Source organism: Ciona robusta, chromosome 4 (assembly GCF_009617815.1).
Source record: "Ciona robusta chromosome 4, ASM961781v2".
Taxonomy (NCBI): domain Eukaryota; kingdom Metazoa; phylum Chordata; class Ascidiacea; order Phlebobranchia; family Cionidae; genus Ciona; species Ciona robusta.
The window spans coordinates 1,329,006-1,354,977 of NC_143238.1; the positions used below are offsets into that span (position 1 = coordinate 1,329,006).

General features: G+C 36.4%; 3 protein-coding genes across 4 annotated transcripts; 2 read left to right on the plus strand and 1 right to left on the minus strand.

Annotated features, from left to right (window-relative positions):
• The first annotated feature begins 3,278 nt into the window (after positions 1–3,278).
• On the plus strand, positions 3,279–14,584 carry LOC149736377 (5-hydroxytryptamine receptor 5A-like). Of its 2 annotated transcripts, XM_089876799.1 has the most exons (11): positions 3,279–3,581; positions 4,062–4,210; positions 6,239–6,373; positions 7,601–7,729; positions 9,701–9,911; positions 10,304–10,479; positions 10,710–10,836; positions 11,524–11,580; positions 11,932–12,033; positions 12,873–13,004; positions 13,725–14,584. In XM_089876799.1, the coding sequence occupies exons 1-11, from the start codon at positions 3,294–3,296 to the stop codon at positions 14,001–14,003; spliced, it is 1,785 nt and encodes a 594-aa protein (XP_089732925.1). In that variant the 5' UTR covers positions 3,279–3,293; the 3' UTR covers positions 14,004–14,584. The 2 variants fall into 2 exon arrangements, with proteins under 2 accessions (XP_089732925.1, XP_089732926.1); XM_089876800.1 differs by lacking the exon at positions 11,524–11,580.
• A 2,021-nt stretch (positions 14,585–16,605) lies between these two features.
• On the plus strand, positions 16,606–20,087 carry LOC149736378 (prostate-associated microseminoprotein-like). Its single transcript, XM_089876832.1, has 3 exons — positions 16,606–16,827; positions 19,255–19,363; positions 19,569–20,087. Exons 1-3 carry the CDS (start codon positions 16,671–16,673, stop codon positions 19,759–19,761), a joined length of 459 nt encoding a protein of 152 aa, XP_089732958.1. The 5' UTR covers positions 16,606–16,670; the 3' UTR covers positions 19,762–20,087.
• Positions 20,088–20,226: 139 nt separating this feature from the next.
• LOC149736379 (RAB6A-GEF complex partner protein 2-like) lies at positions 20,227–24,908 on the minus strand. The gene is made up of 8 exons (XM_089876806.1): positions 24,677–24,908; positions 23,963–24,078; positions 23,476–23,595; positions 22,727–22,876; positions 21,939–22,070; positions 21,147–21,274; positions 20,649–20,826; positions 20,227–20,598 (listed from the first exon to the last, which is right to left on the minus strand). The coding sequence occupies exons 1-8, from the start codon at positions 24,787–24,789 to the stop codon at positions 20,375–20,377; spliced, it is 1,161 nt and encodes a 386-aa protein (XP_089732932.1). The 5' UTR covers positions 24,790–24,908; the 3' UTR covers positions 20,227–20,374.
• Positions 24,909–25,972: the final 1,064 nt, after the last annotated feature.

The window sequence follows — 25,972 nt, forward strand, 5'->3', positions numbered from 1 at the left end:
ACAAAGTGACTAAAAATACGCGAGTTCAAAATAAATGACCGTGTCGAATAAAAATCTGTAATGAACAAAAAATGTCCACGACGAACAAAACAACGACAGTCGTTATCGCAGTATATTTTCTGTTTCATGCATCTCGTGCCCGCGTATGAGTTACCATGTAGGTATCTTTGTGAGTGATTATTGTTTGACAACTATTTTTATTTTTGTGTGAAGGACAATTTGGACAATCCATAAGAACCACTGCTAGGTTTAATCAATTGTCGTTTAAATGTCTTTGCCACGGACAGCACTTAACAACTGCCGAGAATCTCCGACCCGTGTATCGTCTGGTTTAGAGGCGATGAGCCTTTATAACCACTGTGCCATACTTAACCTATGATTCGAGTAGACCCATTTTAAGCTTATTCAAAGCTGTAAAATCAAAGCCGACATTTTTTACCCCGTAATTCCAAACCAATATAGCACTTTTTCTCACCGCTCTATTTTCTCCCCAAACCACTAAGCCCCGCCTTAATCCCCTTGCTTTGTCAGCTTTGGATTTGCGCCTTTAAATTGCATGGAGACCGAGTGTGGCTGAGGTAGCGAAATGTAGAAATACTTTAAGATAAATTCAACCGAAGTTCGTCTTCTATCGTAAAAAAACACAACCTAGCACGATATAGTGTCGCATACAGCACCTTACTTTAACACAACCAATCGATAACTATACTATTCTAAGTCCTACGAGTCATACTTAGAATATATTTAATCCGGATGTCGATTTCTTGGAATTTATACTTCGTATTATCGATATATTTGAGATTATAATTGATGACAACAAATAAGACTGACAACAACAACGAATTCCCATTTGCCCAATTTTAACCAATGTAACAATTGCTTCTCGTCCCATTTGGCAGTAATGAATGAATGAATGTAACTTACTTATCCTCGCGTGGCCGGAAAACGACAGTCGTTATCACACAGGTTTAACACCTCGAGCCAGCTTACGAGTTACCTTGTATGTTACTTTGTGGGTGATTATTTTTTTGGGGGATTTTTTTATTTATTTTTTGTATGGCTGATAATTTTGACAACCCATTAGTGACCACTGGGTTGGAGCAATTGTCGTTAAGTGTCTTGCCCAAGGACACATACGCCCACAATGGTAGCAGCGACAGGCCTTGAATCCATTACCTAATGGTTACAGGCAGGCGCGCTAACCACTACGCCACGGCGCCGGACGCAGTAGTAAACAAAGAACATTCAAATAATTATAAAACCGTATCCTCAGGACTACCATAGACTGTTGTTAATTGTTTAAAACAGGATCAGGATACTTGGATATTCTGCGCTAAAGGTGTCCCATCTTCACCCACCCCACTAAATATGAAGATACGATATAGTTTAGGGTGGGGTAAGATGAAACATGTTTTTGTTTTCATTTTACGTACCATTTGGTTGTAAGCAAAGAATATTTACGGGGTAAATAACCGTAGCGAAACTTTTTATGCACAAAGGTTTTATGTTGTATTTAGTTCCAATAAGTTGAATTCAGCTTTATAAAATACAAAACTGAATCGTTTAATATGCGGTCGACATAGTCTCGTTATTTCCGCAAACGTCGCAAACAAATATCTCAGCTCACATCCTGGTTGCCACGAGATACCTCGATTGTATAATTTGAGGCCTTTTATGCATTTCCTTGAACTGAGTATAAGCCCTACTATTCGACATGCGCTCATAGGAAAGTTTAGGAGTTGCTTGGATAACACTGTCGCTGTATTAACTAAACAGCACAGCACAGCGAAACTATGCGCTGGTTTCGATGTGTTGTTTAATTAATACAGCGACAATATTATCAATCGGATCCTGGAGTTGGATCAATACATAGGCGGTTCGCAATGTTAGCATTTGGAAGTGGATCATATATACTGTCGTTTGCGCTTGCGACAAAAAATTGTTGGAAATTCAACAACAAAATATAAGCCTTGTTAGGTTGGGAGAATTAGATGGTCGCCAGAGAGCGTTGCATGCGTAGGTAAAAATATTCAGTGAACCAGGTTACGTGGATAAAAGGCGTTTGTATTTAATTTTTGTGCAACGTTCTGCAAAGTTGGCGCTGTAGTCAGCTTATGGTTATCGATGAGTCAGAAATTATGTTGGTTATGAAGAGGTCGTGCCTTACTCGTTATACGTTCCACATCGAGGTCAAAAAGTGACAAATTAAATTGCTTTGGTTCAGTAAAAGCCCAAAGCCCGTGGTAAGAGTTGTGCAGCTAAATGTTTTGATAAGGTAACCCAATTTGTTATTGGGATGTTAGCATCACTACCGTGTTACCTGGTAAAGGAAATGATTATGAATCAGAGAATACTACACATAGTGAATATACTTTGTTCACAACAGGATAACGTAAATCACTGTTGCGGACTTGGTTAACATACATGTGCGGATGTTTATTAAATAGAATACAGGCAGAATTTACTCGATTTTAATCGCGTTTCGTTCGATCATTCCTTTATATAGGTATTATTTGAAATTTAAAGGTGATTGTCGTATGAGATTCGATATGTAATTAGGTGCCCGCAGTTTTAGTAGCTGGAATTGAAAAATGTGTTTTTAAACCGTGGCTGGTGCGCGGTATACTTACCGTCGAGGAAGGGAAAACTTGATCTAAAAATACAAGTTGCGCAATCGCCGGGTGTTTTCTCTGGCAGCAGTTTGGTGACAGCATACACGAAAACAAATTGTGCATCAAGCAAGACTGTTTTCGTGTCGTGTTAGTGTAACAAGCACAGCATCAGTGTCTGTCTTGTAAGCCTCATTAGACTGTATGATTTATGATTTACGTTTATGCTTATCGGTCCAAGAACGCTTTAATTTAATTGAGTTGCCGCGAGCTACGTTTATTTTCAAGGACTACGAAGTGTCAGCAGAGTGTCGAAAATATTTACGTCAGGTCAGCTTGGCCTTGTACAATTATCACGAATGGCCAAGAGCGTCAACTAACCGACCACTGAAGCGAATACAAACGTATACGAAAATTGTCTACGTGACAAATAGCCTTTTTTCCATTAGTTCTGAGGTTCATGGCTTTCCTAAAATCCGTTTGATACAGCATGCTAATTCAGCCAAGCCGTGTAACGTATTATTTATTTAGCGGAAGTATATCCAATGCACTTGGTCATGCTATAGTAGAATAAAAAAAAAAATAAAATCAAAGCTGTAAAACGGGGAAGAAATCTTGCTACTCGTACTCGCCGTTTCTGTGTCGCGTTAGTTTAGTTTAGGGCGAATCCTGTGTTGTGGTATAATGACATTGCATTTGTTTTTCAGGTGGTTTGTAAATAAGGTTAAGTTAATCATGAGTTTTAACCTGACCACCGAATTTTCCCCAACTCAACTTTCCAACGTAACGGAAGGCACGAAATTAAATGCAGAGATTGGAGCCGTTCAAGTAGTAGAGTTGATCTACCTGACGATCTTATGCGTTTTAGGATCAGTTGGAAATCTTGTTGTTATATTTTCAATAACACTCGAAAACCGAGTGCATTCCCATGGCAACATATTTGTAATTAACTTAGCTATAGCTGATCTGCTGGTGAGTCTTCTATGTTTATCTAACATATAGGTTTCCTATACCGAGTGCATAAACAAGTCGTGTGTAAAATAAACAGTTTTTGTGGATATAGCAACCAGGGAATAAGTGATAACTTATAAAGTACTTTGTTCGGTTGTTGCTCAGCCGTGCGCAACTGACGTGACATAATAGTGAACTCCTGTTGCGTAACAATGTTTGACGTAACACTCTACCTAAAAGCTGCTAATCGGCAGTTACTAATAGGAGTATACGTTTGATGTATAGCACTGACCCCATAAACACGCGTCCATGGTTTAGCTCAGGCTTAAAGGTGTTTGCTTTTTGAATACAACCTATTATTTTAAGGGAACGTATGGTTACGTGAACAATTTACAGTTTCCAGCCCAATAAGTTATCGTTTATCTATTTTAGTTGGTACTGTACATCGTGTATCGACAGGTCTTTATCTAATATTAAATCTAATTTATCTTTCGAGTACAGGTTACTGGTTTTGTGGTGCCTACGGTTATGATCAACGTAATACAATCTGCCAATGCCTTGCCACCAATAGCTTGTACAATTGTCGGTTATACCGTGACAGTCACATGTACATGTTCGCTAAGTAACCTGACAGTAATCGCCATAAACAGGTAAATATTGTCGTATTTTGGGATTCACACATGTAATATATATTTCAGCTGTAGTAATAATGGACACGTTATACTCATGGCGCTATTTTAAAACTGGAATATATGTTTTGAATATAGAATGACTTTAAATATGTACGTATAAATTACACGTTACCATACATTGACGACTACAGCTGGTACTTAACGACAACAGGCCAAGTTACCATGTATTCTACCGTAACGGCTCAGGTCAGCGTGTGAAAAGCTTACACATATCAGATTACAAATTTCAGCAAAAATCGTCATAGCACGTATACCGTGCGTTTACACGGTACATATCCGCCCCTTAAAAATGGGAGGCGCAGAAACGTGAACATTAACCCGCAATTGGCACATTATGAATCATTTGCGTAAGGTACACCATACACGCAACGCTCATATACAAAAATAAGCTTGAGATATAGTACGTTGGCCCAGTCCGCGCGGTCAATGCAAGCATAGTAAATGCCATGCTAAGCGTCATCTAAGTGTATGTAACTGATCATGTCTGTAGCATTTAGGATTCTTTAGTATTTATAATAAACTGATATGACGCTGGTTTTCCTAATCATTTTCAGTTTATTCACAAACATGTAGTGATCTCACGCACGCTTATGTTTCCCCGCATGTTATTTGGCGACTGTACCCGAATATTTGAGAAATTTCATGCCGCTAGTGACGTAATATAATGAAGAAATAAAACCGATATAGAACATTTTTAACTAGCGTGTTACCGAAATACGTTTTGTATAGTGCAAAAACGTGAATAGCTATTACACATACGTACTAAGCAATATATATTAGCCTAGGGTGGGATGGGACACCTTTTCATAATATTTTCTCGTCACATTTGGTAGTAAACAAAGACGCTTTAAAGAATTATTAAACCATATACTCACGACTCCCATAGACCGTTTTAATTGTTTAAAACCCGATTAGGATTTTTGGATAATATGTGCTAAAGGTGTCTTAACTTCCTCGACCCTATTATACTTTTATTATTAGCTGACAAAATGTCATCAGAATATCGGCATTTGCATCCACACATACCAGCGAAGTACATGTCAGAGATAATTAGATGCCTGGTCCGATAATTTGATTTGGATTAATTCCAACAAGTGTACATGCAACATAATGCTGCAAATGTTAAGCGTATATATATTCCCCTTGGGTATTAGTGACCAGTAGTTTGGTTCTTTCAGCAAGTATACGCACTTGTACTCCGGGTCGAGGAAACGAAAAGTGACATCTGAGTAATTAGAAGAGAATTGCAACGGACAGTGCGTGTGATTTAATTTAACGAATGCCAATAAATCGAAATCAACCCTTTTTTTAAATTCTGTGTTTCTTGCACAAACCGCAGTATTTTATTAACTGTAACGTTTTTTAACTACTGGGCTACTTTTACCGACATTCTTCTTGAAGTGGTAAGTCTTGCATGGTAAAATAACAACGCGCTTAATTGGAACGCAAAACATGCTTCTGTTTTTTATTTTTATTTCCAACGAGCAAAAAGTAAAAAAAAAACGCTATAGTCAAAAGCCGCAAATATATTATTTTGTAAATGCACTTTTCAAAAGCAAGGCCACTCGTTAAAAAGCGAGGCTTGAGATTAAACGTTGCAGGTTACATAGACCTTTTTTAAAAATAAAATCGAGTACAATTCGGTCATACCGTATTAAGAATGACACACTTTTGTTATTAATTTCTTTTTAATTCGTGTCTTTTTTATAAACTAGAAAAATACAACTGTAAAAAGCTAACGCCACAAAAAAAAACAATACTACGACCACGACGCATATACGCAAAACAGACAAAGAATGATTAGGGAACAAGTTAAATAGCTTCACTAAAATACACCAAGCCGTGTATAAACGCAGGCATGGTATTTGCTGTCAAATGAGGAAAATGAATAAAGACTGCAAACTTTTATACGTTCAAGTTAAACTTATGAAAACCTAACTTGACGGTAAACGATTCTGTAATTTTAATTTGTTTTTTATTTTTAAGGTTTTGGGCGGTCGTGCGCAGCAAAACGTACACTCAGAATTTTACTCGAAAGCGAGTTTATTTGATGATGATAGCGACGTGGGTTTGGTCCAACCTGCTTAGTATGCCATCTCTGATCGGATGGGGAAGGATTGGGTGAGTACATACACTGAAGTAGACGTTATTTAATCCGAGCCATATATGGGAAATTTTCGCGAGATTTTTAGTGCTTGAATCAGCATGTACTTTAAATAGATCTACGTTTTAAGACGCAGTGTTTGTTGCTAAAAAATTATTCTACATGTACGGCTTTTATATAAGGTACAGAACTGTACTACATCAACCGCATTGTTTTTGTTTGTATAGCTTGGAGTATAAGTTGGAATTTTCTTTGCATGAAACAAATGAATGTAAACATTATGCGTCACCATAGCTTCCTCCCTTTTAAAACGTTCACTTCCGTATACTCCAATGGAAATGTAAACGTCATCGCTTATACTATTCACAGAACCCTTTCCAATAGCTCGTGTATCCCGCGTACACTTACACTGATGCACAAACTTATAAACCAATAAACGCGTCAATATATTCTTGTTGTGTTAGTCGCAAGGCCAGTAGTGCAAGACTTGTTTAAAATATATATAGTAGGATGGGGGAAGATGGGACACCTTTTCATTCTATTTTCTCGTACATTTTGGTAGCAAACAAAAAACATTCTAGGAATTATAAAACCTTGTCCTCGCGACTTTCATAGACCATTGTTAATTGTTTAAAACACGATCAGGATATTTATATATTTCGTGCTAAAAGTGTCCCATCTCCTCCCCCCCCCCCACTATACAAGATTTTACGTGAAAGTGAAAAGATGTTTAAAACATAATGTGGTGGGAAATAAAACAACTCATATGATTAAAAAAAACTTTGCATCGTCTTTGTTTTTACAAATGAAAAAAAGGGAATGAAAAATGTCCTATCTTTTCCAACCCAATACAAAATTTTAATCAACTATTTACTGACGACAAAATTAGTGTGGTTTTAAAAACAATCCCAAATTACTCAACCTTGTGAGCGCAAAAATATTACAAATCTTGCCACGGGTTACATATAACTGGTAAAACCCATGGAGAACCGCCAGGCATATGTCGATAATTTGCGTCACAGTTCTTAGAATTTGTTTTCACTTAAGCTACAAGCAAGGCAAGTCTGCTGATAATCGATTTCGCTTATGCGATGAACAAATAAATACAACGGGATAACAAAACACCAAGGAAAGTTCGAAATTTCCGTAAACTTATGTTATGATAAAGTCTGGCTTTATTGTTTGAGTGATGGCATCTAATGTATTTAATATTTAATTTTCAATTAATTTTTTATAATTTTTAGCTACGATGAAAAAATAATGGTATGTTCATGGGATGACACCTACTCAAGGTCATTTACGATTTTCATAACGGTTGGAGCAATCGTCCTCCCAGTTATCGTTATAGCGCTATGCTACTGGAAGCTGTTCATGTGAGTATATAAATATTTGAAGTTTGCATTGGCTTTTATAGTCAATTTGAATGTTTGGTCTTATTTCCACCATAGACGTATTCGTTTCAATTATATAATCGATTAAATGCACACAAAGTTTATTCGATTAAAATTGGCGACCAAGTTCCTGTCTTGGGAAAATTACACCAGCATATAACGATTCTAAAACTTGTAATTGGATCTACAAAAGAGAAGGAAAATAATTTGACGACCCTAATCCATAATCAAGGAAAATCAAATTTACCCACGCATGCCATTTATAGTGCCGGTGTTATACGTAAATGTAGGCGGAACCTGGATTTTATCAGTCGGTATAGTGGTGGGCGTATATGTAACAGTTCACTTGGAAGCCATAACTTATATCGAAAAAAGTAATTAAAACTACATCTGCTATATAATACTAAGGAGTAAGATGGGATACCGTATAATACGCCCCGATTTTCCGGCAGCCCGATGGTTTAAAACAAATTCATAGACGCAAACAAAAACACGAATGACAAAAATAACCCACACGTCTTTCAGCAAAACAAACAAAAACACGAATGCAGACACATAAAAGTTTGGTTTCAATGTAGAATAACATGTCGTATATACGCAATTAAACCTACCACAATGAATTAGGTTAAAAGTTACAACGGTAATCAATACACTAAGTATATGGATTTCTCCACGCGTAATCGGACTAATAGACTTCTTAATCGATCCCAAGTTTCCAAGTTTTTTATAAGCGGTTAAAAAACTGAGTAATTATCCGGTTTATGTTTATATATCGACACTCGCTAAATCATTAATATTGTATAAGATAAAACATTGTAAGGAACCACGACCGCAAACCAAGGATAAATTGCCTTATGGCTTTTTAATGAGCGCCCTTTCTATATCAACAAATGGTATTTAAATTTTAAGGCACTATATGCCAAACCAAATACCATCCGACTTGAAAAGCTAACGTTCGAATCTGCAGAGGAAAAACTGTCGACGTTAAAAAAAACAAATGACAACGTGATAACTAAAAATCATTATATTTGACAAAAATAGTATTTTGAAACAAATATCCATAAACCGCGTGTATATTGAGCTAACTCCTCAGAAGAACAACTCAGCGGGAAAAGAAACTTGACAATCTTCTTAGGAGTTAGTTTAATGGAAATCTTTTACCATGAACCATGCGCGTGTTTCGCTTCAGTTTAACCACCGACACTATGTGGTCGATATTTTATCTTTCCTTGCTGTCTAACGATAACTGACATGATCCAAAACAGATGAATCGAATAAACGTTTTATCTTGGCATACCGGTATAGAAGCATACCAAAGGTGTTCTGTTATACCAAAGGTGTTCTGTTACATACACCTCGTGCCCACTTATTTCCAGTTACCACGAATGTAACTTTATACGGGTCAATGTTTTTGGGAGGCTAGCCCAGCACTTACGCCCAGCGGTGGTAGCCTACTCTAACCGCTTTGAAATTGTAAAAGTGCGTGGGCTATAAAGAATATATAGCACAGTGAAGTTGCGCAAATATTTTATTCATATTTTCATATATATTCTTTTGTAACGGGTGCAATTTGTTTAAAATTCAGGAAAATATAGCGGTGGCAATTTTCTAGACCGTCATTAGAATTGGCAACGGTCTTCAGAAAAGCTAAAGTGCTAGGATTGTTTATAAAATATGCAGTCAAGGTTTTTATAGTAGATGAGGATAAAGTGAGACGTGGGGGTAGTACGGGACAATTTTCTTTTACGACACCCTATTTGATAATAAACACATAAAACTGATACATGATTATTCGACAGTATTCTAACTATGCAAATGCTAGGTCAAAGCCACCTGATGTTACTTAATATTAAAAATCGATGTAAAAAATCGCCTAATAAGTGCTCAATTTCCCCAACCCACTATATATTCGTAGAGTGTATTAAAAAATTACTGAAGGTTTTTATATTTCAGGACCGTACGCAGCAGTGGCAGATGGGTTCGTAGCTTAAGCATGGGAAACTCCGCGTTCCAGAGCAACGAGCAGCATCGGAGGTCGGTTAGAAAGGAAAGGAATCTTTTACAAACATTGGCAACTACTGTTGCATTCTTTTGCGTCTGTTGGTTGCCCTATGGACTTTGTGTGTTGATAGATCCAGTCGGCGTACCTCCGTTGGCAAAGAAGGTATGTATGTATATATAACATAGTAAATGCAACGTGTAAATTTGAAACAAAAACGAATCCAGACAGGATGCACAAACGTTTAAATGAAACAAGCGCTATATACAAAGTAGGGTGGGGGGAGATGGGACATCTTTTCATTTGGAAGTAAACCCCAAAAAAATCAAAGCACTATTAAACCGTATCCTGACGACTTGCATAGACCGTTGTTAGTTGTTTGAAACACGATCAGGATATTTGAATATTATGTGCTAAAGGTGTCCCGTCTCCCTCCACCCTATACCATACCATTTACTTTAAACCACCACACTGGTGCCTTTTCTACACTACATACTGTTGAACCGTTCCATTAGTTTTATGCAATTTTCAGCTTAATGCAGTTTATTTTGTGACAGGCATGTGGTTGGTTAGGCTTGAGTAACTCTGCTGTAAACTTCGTAATCTACGGAGCCATGAACCCCGTGTTTAGGAGGGGTTACCGCAATCTGTTTATTCTCGTGTTCCGTTGCAAACGACCAAACCGAATCACTTCTACTGCTCTACACGGCTCGCAATCCGATACCTTTTACAAGTAATCTAACTATTTTATACAAGTAGTATCTATATAGACTAAATTAAACGTGTTTTTTTTATACACACAAATGGCATAAATAGAGAACCTTAACGGTGTCTGTGTAGAATATAAGGACCCATATGTTTTAAATTACATAATGATTGGTAATATCTTAACGACTTAAAAAATCGTACGCGTACGATAAGGTAAATTTATCTAAAGTGTAAATAAATGGTAAATGCCTACAGATCCCGAAAGAAGTCTATACCAACCACCCCTACACCGAATTCTGGCAACAAATTTCAAACACGGCGGAGCAGCCCAGGTGCTATTATTCATACAGCAAAGCAAAACTCGGCTGCTGAAATGAATCAGGTATGCAGTGACTCAAACTAGGTAACTCACTGGATATTTTTAACAGTAAGAATATAACAACACGTATACACAATAGCGGTGATAAACAATACATAAAGTTCGCAACCCTTTAACAATACCGGTAGCTTCGACAGTCTACTATAGGAACGTGTAACTGGTTAACTGCTTCCTGGTTGTTGATAACTCTTTGTTATATAGTAGGGTGGGGTAAGATAGGACATACTTTAATTATCTTTTCCCGTCCAATATGGTAGGAAACAAAGAATTTGTACAGAATTATTTAACCGTGGCCTCGGGACCCTAAAACAGTGATGTTAATTGTTTAGAATTAGGAAATATGCGTTTTTAGGTGCTAATGGTATATCTTAACTTATCCCACAGTACTATTAGTTAATATATGATTTTACAAATTTACATGAACAAACGATCATTCTGTTCTACATAACATAAGTTTTTCATTTCTAACTCAGTTCTGTTTTTGTTCGGTGTTGTTTATATACATGTTTCATTTACAATTCGCAAAAAAGTACACAAAAATGCATGATATTCAAACGAATTTCGTTAAAGCAAATTTGTTTAAAATCGCTCTGGTCGTATATACGTTTCGCTCGCCCAACCATTCGTAACAGCTGATTCACCTTTTCTTTTACAACGCATGGCTAACTAACGTCACACCATTGACTGTAGGAACGTGATTCAAGTCGAAGACATTGCAAAGTTTGGTCAACAAATGTAACACCATGGGTAGCCGGTATTATAAATTTGTTTGTGTGAGCCTATACAGCGCATTTTGCTGCTGCCAAGAGTGATCTATATATAGTATATACTGTATTTAATGCATATTTTATACTGTTTTGTTCATAAAGTTCAACTTGCATGTTTATTGTTTACACATTATTTCAGTTTGCACGTTGTAAAATTGAACTCAATTCAGCTCGGTGTAAATGCGTTCATAAAAAAAAAACTTGTTGAGTTTATTTAACTTTCGGTTGATACGCAAACATCAAACCATCTATTGTTTAGCGGTGCATGGAACTGGACTTGTTTATCATGCGTAAATTTATAATACAATTAAAGACACCATGTTTCATACAGAGCAAGTTTCTCGACTCTAGAACTGAATCCCCGAAACACCAAAAGCAGCAACCGGAGACGCCGGAACACAAAAATACTCCAACTCTTTCCAAAATTGAAAAGGTGGTTTGACAATTAGAAATCTCTCTTTGCACAATGTGGGACAGTTTATTCTGATATCACGATATATTTACCATATAATTTTCATCATTGTGTCTGGTAGCACGATACATTACCATATAATAGTAGAGTGGGGGGGACGGGACGCCTTTTCTTTCTATTTTCACATTCCATCTGACAGTAAACAAAGAACATTAAAAAAATTATAAAACCGCATACCCACGACTCCCATAGACCGTTGGTAATTGTTTAAAAGATTAATATACGATCAGGATATTCGTATATTATGCGCTATAGGTGTCCCGTCTTCCCCCCTCTATTATATTACTGGGCAAACACATCTCACGATAATGCCGCGACCCTGGGTTCACCAACAAAGTAACATACTTGATAGCTCGTAAGCTGGGACGAGGTGTATGAAACAGAACACCTGTGTTTAATTAACGACTGTCGTTTTCGGTCAAGCGAGGATAAAGTAAGTTACGTTCATTCATTCACTGGTAAGTCGTTCTAATCGTCTATACCATACAAAAAAAGATAAAAAACTAGAAAAAAAAAACAATCACCGTGTTAAAATAGTTGGTAAATCGTAAGCTTACTTGGCGTTTATAAAGTAAGTTACATCCATGCTTTAACGTCAATCGTTAATTGTCCGACCACGCGCGGATAAATTGGCGTCATCATTCGCTTTTATTCATTTGAGTCAGATAAACCGGGATTTACTATATGTTAACAATTTGCGGTATATTTTTTTACTAAATAAATTATACGTTCTTATGTGCCAAGTAATTTAGCGTAAAATACATTATTGCCAGTTATATTATCAGTAAGTTTTTGTGCAGGCCATATCCCCTGCTCACTTATTTTCATTCAAACGTTCTGAGACTGGAAGTGTTCGTAAAGTTGACAAGATTCGAAACGAAGCTGCAATATGGGAAGCTAGAAAGAAACGAAACAGTCTTATGTTATTGCAGGTAAAATTTAAAAAAAAATAAACAAAAGTCAAATTCAAAATTTTGACTTTTAAACTATATAGCAAATTGATGGATAAGCAAGCAAAATAAAAAAACAAATGTGCAATACGTATAAATCTATAAGGCCCATATACCACACTATGGGAATTGTTCGTCCATGTAGAATACGGTGATATAAAATGGGACGGGGTGTTTTCAAACCCTTTCTTGGTCCCGTTTGGTAGTACAAAATGTTGTTAAATTATATAACCATATTCTCATAACTTTAAAAGACAGTTGTTAATCTAAATATGGGATATAGACTCTCACGATATTCCATCTTACCCCACAGTACTTACTTGAGTATATGTGAGTTAGACCCCGTTTACAAAATAACACGACCACACTCACATTACACCAACACTTGATAACACACTTAGCAGACGCACGCAAGTGTACATCTAGTGTGTATACAATCTAAACTTGTTGAAAAATACGATATATCAGTGTAGTATACACAAACTGGTGAGTGGCCGTGTTTTTAATATCCCCACTCTTTCCAAAACGCCACCAAATTTTGTTTTCCAATTGTATTTTTAACATTTAACAACGCTTTTTAGAGTAGCAAGGATATGGTTATACAATTCTCTAAATATACTTTGTTTACAACTAAATCGGGATATAAAACAGAATGAACACATGTCCAAACTTACCCCAACTAAAATATTGTTTAAATTTTAGATCGAACTCAGCGACGACGATGACTCCCCGATAAACAAAAGACGAACAAAATCGGAAATCCCATACGGGGTTACGAAGCCATGTATTCGACGTAACCCAAGCACACGTACCACGAATAGTCCGATTTTGCCCTTAAACAATAATATTAACCATGACTCTGCACATGAAATGCAAAACAACATATCTTCAAAACAGCAGGAAGCAGTATTGGAGGAAACAAAATCAGCAATGCAGGATTCTGATGATGACACTGTATTGATCGCCAGTTCAGTTATTTAGGTTAAGTGTTGTTATCAATCAACGTTATAGTATTAAATTTTAGATCCTTTTTTGCAAAATACAAATCAGCACTTTGTTTATAACAAATCTACTCGTTGTTTTTCAAATAAATTCTTAACGTTTATCGTTAAAGCTATAAACCACTGTGCAATAAATAGAGAACAAATGTATAATGTTGGGGTAAAGGTGGCTGTACACAGTATCCGGAATTCGTCCGTTTTGTCTGTTTTGTCCGGATTTCGCTGCCGCATGCGGAACTCAGTAATGTGTTTGCATGCGAATTCGCTTGCGAAGTGGATACTGTGTACAGTCACCTTAAGATGGCTCATGTTTTCATTCGCTTTATCTTTTTTTTCATTCGCTTTATCCTTGCCAGTAAACTAAGAATATTTATAACCGTATCCTAATGACTCTAATAGAGCATAGTTCAACTTAAAAGAACAATGAAAATATGGGATATTATGTGTTAACGGTGTATAGTCTATAATACCCCACAGTATACCATGTTTGGTTTTTGTGCTGTATCCAAAAATTATAGCAATGTGTTTATCAAAATTAAAGACACGCGTTTTGTATTCGAATTATCGCGTTCGTAGAGTTTGTAGCATTGTAATTGTAACAGTCATGTTAAGACTTTCAATTTACCAGTCTGTCACATTCGGTAACGTTAAATACCCTATAAAAGTCATACTAGAAATTCGTCAAACGTTTCATTTTAGATTAAACCTAAATACAGTCGAATAGTAAGGTTTATACCGCAAAAGAAACTATATAGTAACTTAATATGTATTTGTTAAAACAAATTTTGGTGTCACAAATATTCATTTTAACCGTTGGGGATTCTGTGTCCAAAAAATCATCATGTAGTAATACATTGTGCCATGTTCTTATAGCTAGATAAGTCAGGTAAAACGTGTTTAATTGTGGGGTAAGATGGGATATCGTTAGCGCCTAAATTCCGTATTTCCAGATCGTGTTTTAAACAATTACCAACGCTATTTCAGACTCACGTGGTTACTGTTATATAATTCTTTAACAATTTAAAACATGTTCCATCTTACCCCACCCCACCATATACCGCGATATATAATCAAAACTCGCATTTACAGTTTCTGCCATTTATGGCTTTGGTGGTATATAGTAGCGGTTGGTAGAGTTATGCAGTCCATGTGTCATACTGCTTGCTATATAAAGTTGCATGACACTATACGACCAACACAACGGTATCAAATATTTTGATATAAAATTTATTACGAAATTCCAGACTCGCGCTGTATTCTAAAATCAATTGTACGACATTCCAATTTTGGCAATTCAACAACGGGCATATATAGTAGTTCAACGTTCCGAAGAAATACGGAATGTATTAACGGAGATATGGCATCTGTCGACAGCTTCATATAACAAGTTTTAGCACTTTGAAAATTCTATGGCGGGATATGTTGACTCATTGACTGACAATTTGTATTGCGAAGTAAATTTTGACGTTTATCAAGCATAACGTGTAATAGAGAACACAAACCCAATACTTTCGAGTGTATTTGACTGGTACTGATGTCTCTGCGCAAAACGGACGTTAAATTTTAGTTTATATTAAATTTAAACGTTTAAGTGTCGCTAGTAAAATTCATAGCTTAACGCTTGTGCGTGTACGTAAAAGTGTCGTAAATGTTAGAAACTCCTCTTAACAGTAAGGAGAAGAGAACGGCACGTTATTACAGGGGGAAACCCAAAAGAAAGTTTTTTAAAGTAAATTATAACTGGAAAGCTACGACGATAAGTGTCATATGTTTTTGCTCATTTTTAGCATGAACAAATAAAGTATAAAAGCGCAAGGAAAGTAAAAGAAAAAGTGATGGCAAACTTATTACAGCGAATTTTATGTAATAAAATATTAAGGCGATTTTATGTAATATTTCTAACTAACGATTAAACCGAAATGTAACTTTGTAGTTACGTTACATAAATACTTGAAATAAATGTTGAGCTATATCGGTTGTGAAGTCACACCGTACTCCGAGAGGTGACGTCACGTCGTCTACGTAATTGTACGAGAAGAAGTTCGCGAAAAGACAAGACGGTAGTGATTAAAACTTTCAGCCGCACAACGAAACATTTTACTCGCAAAATCTTGGCTAGGTCTTAGGTATTGTACTAGATAAGAAAAAAAGTGCCAGTCAAACGTGGGAAAAGGACAAGTAGTTTTTCTAATTTTAGATTTGCTATAATATTTCTATATTCGGTTTGAGCGTCAGTTTCTCTTTTTTTGCGGAACAGGAAGTATAAAAGGTAGAATTTTTAAGTTTTTTTGTCACATTTTAGGATCGGATCAGTCAGTTTAGGGTCTAATGGCTTATTGGAAAGTGTTGGTAAAATGAGCATAAGGTTTTATACGTGATGGTGTACATATTATGTATGAGCAGTAAAGGAATGTCAAAACTAAAAATATTTCCATTTTCAAAAAGAAAATTCTGTTTTAAAAAAAATATTTCTGTTTTCAAAAAAACTATTTCTGTTTTCAAAAAAATATTTTAGTTTTCAAAAAAACTATTTCTGTTTTTAAAGAACTATTTCTGTTTTCATACAAATGATTTCTGCTTTTAATGTCACGAAAACATTTCAGGTTTTTATCTAGGTTTAAAGCTAAGTATTTTTAACACAATCAATATGTTGCCAACGTATGCGGTTGCCATTTTGTCGTGTTTTGCACTGGTGAGGGGCGTCCAGGGGCAGAGTGGGGACGGAACTGACAATTCGGTGCCGAATCTACCCGCTGGGTTGGACCTCAGGTCAACATACAGCGATTGTTACTTTGATATTAAAGGTGATATTACTTGGTATGGTAGATTATAAGGCGTTATAGATGTATATTACTGTGGGGTATAAGAAGGGATACCTTTAACACGTATTATTCAAATAACCTGATTGTGGGCTAAGCAATTAAAAACCTCCCATGTGAGTCATGATGGTATGATTTTATAATCCTTGTTTACTTCTAAATGGGGGTGAAAATAGAATAAAATGTGTTCCATCTTCCCCCACCTACTTTACTAGGGTGGAGTAAGTTAGGATACAGTTAGCACCTAGATTCCATACTTTCTAATCGTATTTTTAACAATTATTAGCGCTCTTTTAAAGTCCCAGATATACGGTTATACAATTCCGTAGGTATGCTTAGTGTCCCATCTAACCCCACTCTACTATAGTCAAGGTGGGGAAAGATGGGACACTTTTTCGTTCTATTTTGGAAATTATGTGCTAAAGGTGTCTCATCTTCCCCCACAGTACTATATATAGGGTTATTTTATTGCATAGCTTAAACGTTTTATTTTTTGGAAAATCAATGTGGTTCGAATTCCAACGACCGATGGTACGCATATTTTACAAGTTCCACAGATTGTGTTGTAATTGTTGATGACTATAAAATTGCTAACCACATTTAAATATGTAAACACGACTTAAATATCGCGGTGGAGACAGGCGGTAGTGCATGGGTTCCGCACAATTACTTCCTACGCATTTAGCATTTGAGCGACAGGCCCAATTAAAATACTCAGGCGGATTTTATACGTTTCGTTATGCGAAGTAGCGACTTGTATACAAAGAAGAAAAATACATTAGCTTTATTATTTAATATAGGGGGTTGGGGTAAGGCGGGACACCTTTAGCACATAATTTCAAAAAGTCTTAATCGTTTTTTGAACAATTATAACAATGGTCTATGGAAGTCGCGAGGTTACGGCTTTACAATTTTTTAATGTTCTTATACTACCAAAAAGGACGCGAAAATAGAATAAAAAGGTGTCCCATATTCCCTCACCTTACTATATGACCACTTCCGGTATCATTCCCAACCGAAATTATTCTACGAGTAAAACTTTAACTCGTTTGAACTTACATGAATATTTCGACCTCTGCCATATAGGAACCTTTTCTCCGTTTCTATTATTTGGGTAAGGTGCCTAACGAGTTTCGAGTTACTTCACAAAACATCCGTTCGTCCTAGTGAAGTTATTCCGGTATTTTAACGGTCGGTGACCCAGTAGATCGTATGCCCCTTTAGTTTTCTAGTGGCCGCTAAACCTCCAGATTGGTTACTGCATGACAAGACAAAAATGCTCCGACTTTTGTAACAGTAGCGATAAGTAGCTGGTGCGCTTTATCGGTTCCTTGTAAGGTTAAAATAGCGTTTTCTGACCGTGCGAACGTCCAGCACGCCCATTTGTGTAAGGACCCGTGTTATTCAAACTAGTCAGTATCTTTGAAGGGGTCAAGTACAGGAAAACTGGGCAACTATTTTAAGAAACTTTAATCACAAAATAGGGGCGTAATTGACGCTTTTACAGCGGGATAGAAATGTTGTGCATAGATCAAAAGTTATTTGATAAAATATATATTGTTAACTTTTTTTCCAATACGGCAACTGCAAGTTAATTTTAAACGTTATTCCCGTAACGCGCACGTGCAAGAGTTTCGTATACGCGGCAGTAAATATTTTGGTCTGGTGGGTTTGGTTGCCTGTGACGTAAGGTAATCACTCTCCGACGTCACCGTTCTTAAATGCGATTATTAATTTGACGAAAGTCGAAATTATTGCGGCCAGTAAAAACCCGCAAAATTTGTAAACAGAAATAAGACGCTTGTGATAAAACACTGAACGGTGAAGTATTACAACAGTATGTAATTAAATCATGTTCGTTTTATCAACTCAATCTTAATTTCGAGATAATTTGGTAGATTGGGGATGCAAATCATATTTATTACTATTTGGTGCAATTTTGAGCTGACGGCTTTAGTGACACGCAGAGTTTAGGTGGGGTTGAAAAACAACGAACGATCGCTATCTTAAGCTATTCGTGGACAAAGGTGGTTTGTGCATAACTCAATAACCGCGGTGTTGGGATTTTATCAGAAATCGAATTCCAAGACACCAAAAATGCACGCGATAGACATACCAGCAGGGCATCTTGGTTCATTGAATGCAGCGATTGTTCCAATGATAGTGAAACCAAGGGGGCGTGGTGGTGAAACTTGTTTGAATGTGAGAGGTATTTTTCTGCTGCGGTCCGCGCACGGAACACAACGCGCTTTTCTCTGTATTTACACAACAAGGGATTGTAACATGGGTACCGTCGCACCAGATACGCGCGAAATATGCGGACCGCGTTCCAAGCCAGCAACATTTGCCGCCGCAACTTTGTTACGAACAATATTCCGTTATCCGCCGCAATATAATGATCCATTCATGCAGCTAAGTGCGAATACAATGGAGAGAAGTTCGACTTTCTAGAAATGTGGATGACGAAGGACTGCCACATGTGTACGTGCTATGATGACGCGGGGGTGCTCTGCTGTGACGTGTAAGACAATGTTTGTTTATTTTTCAGTTATTTTTTAGAAGGAAAATTGGAAAGAATCCAATGCTTTAAGTATAAAACAAAACGGCCTGCCACCAAAAACAATAGTACAGTCTGTTACCTGTTAATTTCTACACAGTAGCCTATTCTTAACTATGTTAAGTAAGATAAATTGTAAGATTAAGTCAAAATCCTCTAACATTCACAGAATCAAACGACCCATTGATTGGCCTCCGCTTTGTGCGCCACGAATCGACAAGAAAACATGTAAAGTTGAACTAGTAGTGGTCGGCCAGCCACAAAACAAATGTCCTAATTACTGGCAAAAGAAGAAGAAGTTAATTAAGCCTGGACTGCGACGAGCGACGGTTTACGTTCCGCAGACGAGACTAAACATTTAATAAGACCAAGGTCGCCTCAATGTACAGTTTCTTTACTCGTCAACTACATTATTTTATGCGGTCACAGCCCACAGTAGTGGCATTTTTGCAAGCGGAGTTGTTGTATATATTGTAATTCAAAATATATTCTCGGTGTATTTACCGTAGATTTATCAATAATTGGTTTTTACTTTTGTACTACGTTACCGTTACCAGTTTAATGTTTCACAAAAAAAAAACGTTGAAAAGAACAAACCACAAATATTTCAAAATTTCTTCCATGTGTGCCGAACTTGTTTTAATACTTATTTGCGTTCCAAGTTTAAAATAAAAGTTTTTCATTAAAATTGCTTGTAGTATATTGAAGGCCGATGTTTAAACAGTTCAACAGCAAGATACTGTTACTGTCATATACCCTAGGGGAGTTTCGTCTTTTGGCATATTGTGTTCAAGATATCTTTAAACTATTTGAAAAGAGATTGTAAGTGATTCATAAAGAGATTTATTTCGTGACAAAAATCAGAAAATAGAGAATTTCCTTTTTTGATACCGTAAGAAACACTTCTTAGTGCATACGAATATGTGGCGTGCCTACATCATTGGATTGCACAAAAGTAGAATAACTTCATTTGACCTAAAACCGTAACAAGGGCAAAGTATGTGACGCCGCCACATTCTCCGCTTGGGTTGGCATGGTGGGTAAGACTTGTACAGGGATGTCCCATGATGTTACTTCTGTTTTTATCTTCCCAGGTCCTTGCCACATTCGGTCACGCTGCTGTCCTGTTTCTAGATCTAAGCCCTTTAAGGGTGACGTGGCAGTGACAAATTCAAAATGAAGCCTCCATTTTAGACACACTGTGTAGAAATTGTTAGGTTTTAATCAAACATTCAGCTAAAATACTTACCAAGTTCAGTTAGAAAGTTAGGTGTGACATGTAATGGAATTGGAAGTATTACATGGGTTTGGTTCGCAAATAAACAGAACTCAATGTGTTTTGCGTAAGATATAATTGCATTCCCCTGACTTGGCGAATGCTGGCATTCCTCTGCCAATATTTCTTCACTTTGTAGACACACCATGTACTGTGAATAAATTGCATTTAAAGAAAATCCAGTTACAATGGGACTCATTTTAAAAATTGTATGTAGTAAGGTGGGGGGAAATGGGATACATTTTCATTCTATTCTTTGTTCAATTTAGTAGTAAAACAGGAACATTCAAAGAATAATAAAACCATATCCTCACGAATCACATAGACCATTGTTAATTGTTTAAAACATGATTGGAATAGTTGTTTATTATGTGGCAAAAGTGTCCCGTCTTCCCCCACCCTACTATATATCAAGTCCTGACTACTGTGTAAACTGTATCACATGTAAGCAAAAATCAAGAAACACATTACCTGTAAACATGGTACAGTACCATCAGCAAAGTTGAACACCCCAACAATATCTTCTCCAATCTTTGCAGAAGTTTTCATTAACGAGAAGACACCCATAAGTCCATTGCTGTTTGCTATCTTGTAGTTTTCTGTAAGAGTTACAAATACAAAAGTCATGAAAACAACAACTGGGTGGGTAATTCTGAATTCTTCATGGTTATGGTCAAACATTGGGACTGTCAGGTACAGCCTTAGTGAGCTTCATTTGAATGAATGAATGAATGTAATTTGCTTTATTCTTGTGTGGCTGAAAAACGGCAGTCGTTATAACAGGTGTGTACTGTTTCATCTCGTACCAGCTTACAAGTCACCATGAATCTAACTGTATGGGTTATTGTATCTTTAGAAAAATTTTTACTTTTTGTTTTTTTTGTAGGGCTGACAATTTGGACAACCCATTAGTGAACACTGGGTTAGGGACCACAATCATCCTTGAACACATAAATGCTGGGTTAGAGGCATACATGCTTACTAACTGTGCCATTGCACTGACTGAACTCATTTCTAAATGAATGAGTGTGAAACTTGATACTGTTTTTAACAACATGAAACATTGACACAAGACCTGTTACTTCAAATTGATAAGCTTGGGTGAGTCTGAATGTACTTCTAAACTGCCTAATTTTTAAAGTCAAATCGAACATAAACCTAGATCAATGTAAACTTTGCCATAAGTATAACCATCTAATTAAAAAGGAATATGCACAGGAAATCTTATCGGTTTAAAAAATGACAAATATAAAACTAATTTACTGTAGGATCGTCGTGAAGTGATGGTACTTAATACATCGGTTGCAATATCAAGGAGCTGACCCTTTGTTTTCTTTTCTTCAATAAATGGGTTGCTGGGAATTTGATCTTCATTTATTTGATATTCAGTTAAACCTGTAAAAATACAAATGACCGGCCCTAAATTTATCTATTTTTCCCATAATGTTATACAATGTTGTCTTAGATTTTACAGAACATTCTATACAATATGGTAAGATAGCCGAACGAATGAAATATGGGTAAATTTACTTAGACTCCGAAATGTGTATCTCCTGTAGCCTACATACTGTAACGTCCAATAAGATATGGCCAATAGACTAAATATTCTTTTCTGAGCAAAATGTTGAGTTTTGGTATTTTGGTTATTGCCACAAATAAAGGCGTATTTTGTAGTTTAAAAGCACTGCTGCACCAAGTGATAAACTTAATTGAAAACGGCAAGTACTACATGTATTAAAAACACTTTGTGAACAATAGTAAAACAAAATAAAAAAATGGGAAACATATGGCCATTATTTTTCAAATAAGTATATAGTAGGGTGAGAAAAGATGGGATACCTTTAGTACATAATATCAAAATATCCTGATTGTTTTAAACTATTAACAATGGTCTGTGAGAGTCGTGAGGATACAGTTTTATAACTCCTTGAATGTTCTTTGTTTATTTCCAAACAGGAAAAGTAAGTTGAATGAAAACATGTCCCATCTACTCCACCCTACTATAAAAGAAAAGTAGAAAAAAAAAATTTTAACATATATAACTTGCTTACCATACACAACTAATACACGAACAGGAATTCGCAGCAGTTTTATTGGAGCCCCAACCCTCTGCGTGCCAACTGTCAGTTTATATGAGTATTTACATGAAGGGCCTCTATATGTGGGCGGTGTGTCACTAGGAATGGCTTCTTGAAATTTAACTGTAACGATAAAATTTATATTTAACACACTAATACCACATATATATAGAACTGTGGGGTAAGATGGGACATGTTTGGCACAACATATCTAAGTACCCTGATCGTGTTTTGAACAATCAACAACAGTCTATAGAATATATAGGAATTTTGGGGATATCCTATTATATTTCTTTGAATGTTCTTTGTTACTACCTTTTTCCATGACATGTCTTGACTGTGAGTCAGCTAAGTGGACCGACCACGTATGTATTAACAGCGTTTTACAGTAGAAGATAAGGACACCACAAAGTTTAAACAGCAGGGCTTTTCAAACTGGAGTTTGAACTGACGTCAGGGGTTGTTAAGAATATATCAATTTATATACATTAGGCTAATGTATTTAACTATGAGGGTCGAGGAAAAAAAACTTGGAAGATGAAAAGCGGTTGCTAGCAAAAAAGTTTTGGAAGCCCTGGTAAGGTATACAAAATGTGCTTTGAAAAAACGATAACAAAAACGCAAACAGCAGAATCAGTTTTCGACCTTACACTTTAGTGTGCCTAATGCACAAATCTGCACCAAATATAATTGAGGTAGTAGAACGTTGTTTAGGTACTTACATACTTTACTTTCTCCAGGAGCAAGTTTTAAATCACAGAATAGAATTTTGACAGGAGTTTGTAAAACACAATGTCCTTGTTCATCTTTGTATGGAACAAATGAGGTAGATGGACCCACATCTGGTAAACATTGTTAACTGTTACAAACATACCAGAATTACACAACACAAAAAGTTTGAAGATTAAAACTACTTTGAATAGAGCTTAGCTGACTATAAACTTTAATAGCCTGAACCCAATATCAAAGATTTTCAAGTTTCGCCATGCCACACTTGACATAAGACATTTGCTAATTGACAATAAAGCTAAAAGATCTCTGGCATGTATTGAGTGAAATATTTTTATGGAATAGGTAGCCCTAACCATTAGCAAGACGCCATATCGAACTATGCGTTAATTAAACAGATTGAGAACCAATAACTACAATACCTAATATACCCATATATTTGGAATAAAATGTTCATTATATCAGTTCATAATATACAACCTTTCCGCTTTGCCAACATATTCTTCATGAGTGCAGGTGGCAACACTACTCTTGCTTCACTTATGCTACAGAAGCAATGAAGTTGAACACTTGCCCATGCGATTGTTTCGCTTTCTCTGCAAAATAATTAACCATAATATAAGTCAACCACACAGAGTTAACCTAACATGAAACTGCAACTGCAACTCAGGACTTATGCATCCAGTCTGTAGAGTATGGCAGTTCCTGACGAGATCTCGCGGGTGCAAGACGGTCTTTTTCGTGTGCTATCAATCATCAAAAATCAACACGCAAAGCATGTACATTTCCAAGCCACATTAGAAAATCTTAATTAATGTAATATGTATTTTTTTATTGCAGGGGACAAATTATGGCTTGTATACCCAAAAGTTTGTTAAAAAATCGCTGGTGTACCTGCCATACTCTGCAGACTGGCTATGCACTATGAGAGCAATCGTTTTATGGTATTTAAAAAAGTTTAAGTACAAACGGAGATAGGACACAAATGGCAAAGTTTTAGGATTTTCAATATAATTTTTAGGTTTACGAAAATTGATTGACACTTATAACACATTGTAGAATGCAACAAACGTTATTGCTATGTCATCTGCAAATTAACCCAAAAGTAGGAAAACTTAAAACCTAAAATCTAGTCGTATTTAAGGCATCAAACAACATATATATAAATTAAACCATTAAACAACAAAGCACTACGTGTTATTTCCTGGTTCCGTGTCCGGTACATTAGTGAACGTTAACGAGCAATGAATAGTTTCCCCAGCAAAGTAAACCGAACCTCGCCTCAGCTTTGCCACGACCTCGATCATGTTTTAATTTATGTTGTTTCAATCAAACAGACGGACATTTTAAAAAAGATCAAGAGACGTTCTGTGCACTATTAAATACCATAGTAGGCTACACTGGTAAAATAATAATAACAAAAATAACAAAAAAGTGAAAAAATTGGATTTCAACTGAACCACCATAAAAACCTTATAATATATACGTTTTTAGAGGGGACAAAGTCGGTTACATACATTCGATTTCATATCTAATAATATCAAAAAAGCATGGGCTTGTAGGGGTTAAGTGTGCCTCGAGCACAGATATTTAATATATATAATTATATATTTTCACTAAATGTATAGATTGCGTGTCGTGTAAAGTTGCCAGCTGGCGCAACGCGAACGGACTTCCCATTCTCCTAATATGATATAACAATGACAATGGCAGTCGCACACAATGACAAAGATTAGGAAACCGCATTGTTAGGACAATGCTGAGAGACTTTGTTCTCTGACAAAGCGAAGCCTTGCTGTATAATGTTATAACTGACGACACCAAGTGTATACTGTATTATTATTAATGTGGAGCGAGGTGCGGGTACAGAACTCGGGACACGTGATGGACGCCCGGTGTCGCGGAAATCTGGTTCCCATTGGCTACTGCGCATGCGTAGACACGGTACATTTTTCTCGGAAATTTTTAAACCTGGTTTTGAACGAATCATATATTTATCTTTTTATAAAGTTTATTCTATTTAATGTTAAAATGTAAGTTTTGTCGCCCTTTTTCGTTGTTGATGATGTGTTAACGGTTGAGGTCACTGGCTATACGTCATAATGTATAACTTAAGTTAAAAAACAGCATAAGTTTCTATTAAAAAGATAAGTCCTTAAACATAAACATAAACTTACGAAGTATGTCGCATCTAACAACTGTTATTTTTAGTCGGAAACAGAGTTCTAGATTCCTCATAAAATAAGTTATAAGTAGCCTGTGGGAACCAGTTTTCTAGGGGAACCAGATTTCTGCGACACCGGTTCAGAGCCGAGTACGGCAGGTGGAATCAAGGAACCACCTGCGTCGCATCCTTACGCTCACAGGCTGTTTTTGATTAATTACGAAAATTTAAGTGTTAGTCTGATACTTGATACTGATGTTTAAATAATGCTGTGTTTTGTTTAACGTGAGTTAATTTTCTTGCGGCTTAGTAGTTTAGGCGTTTGC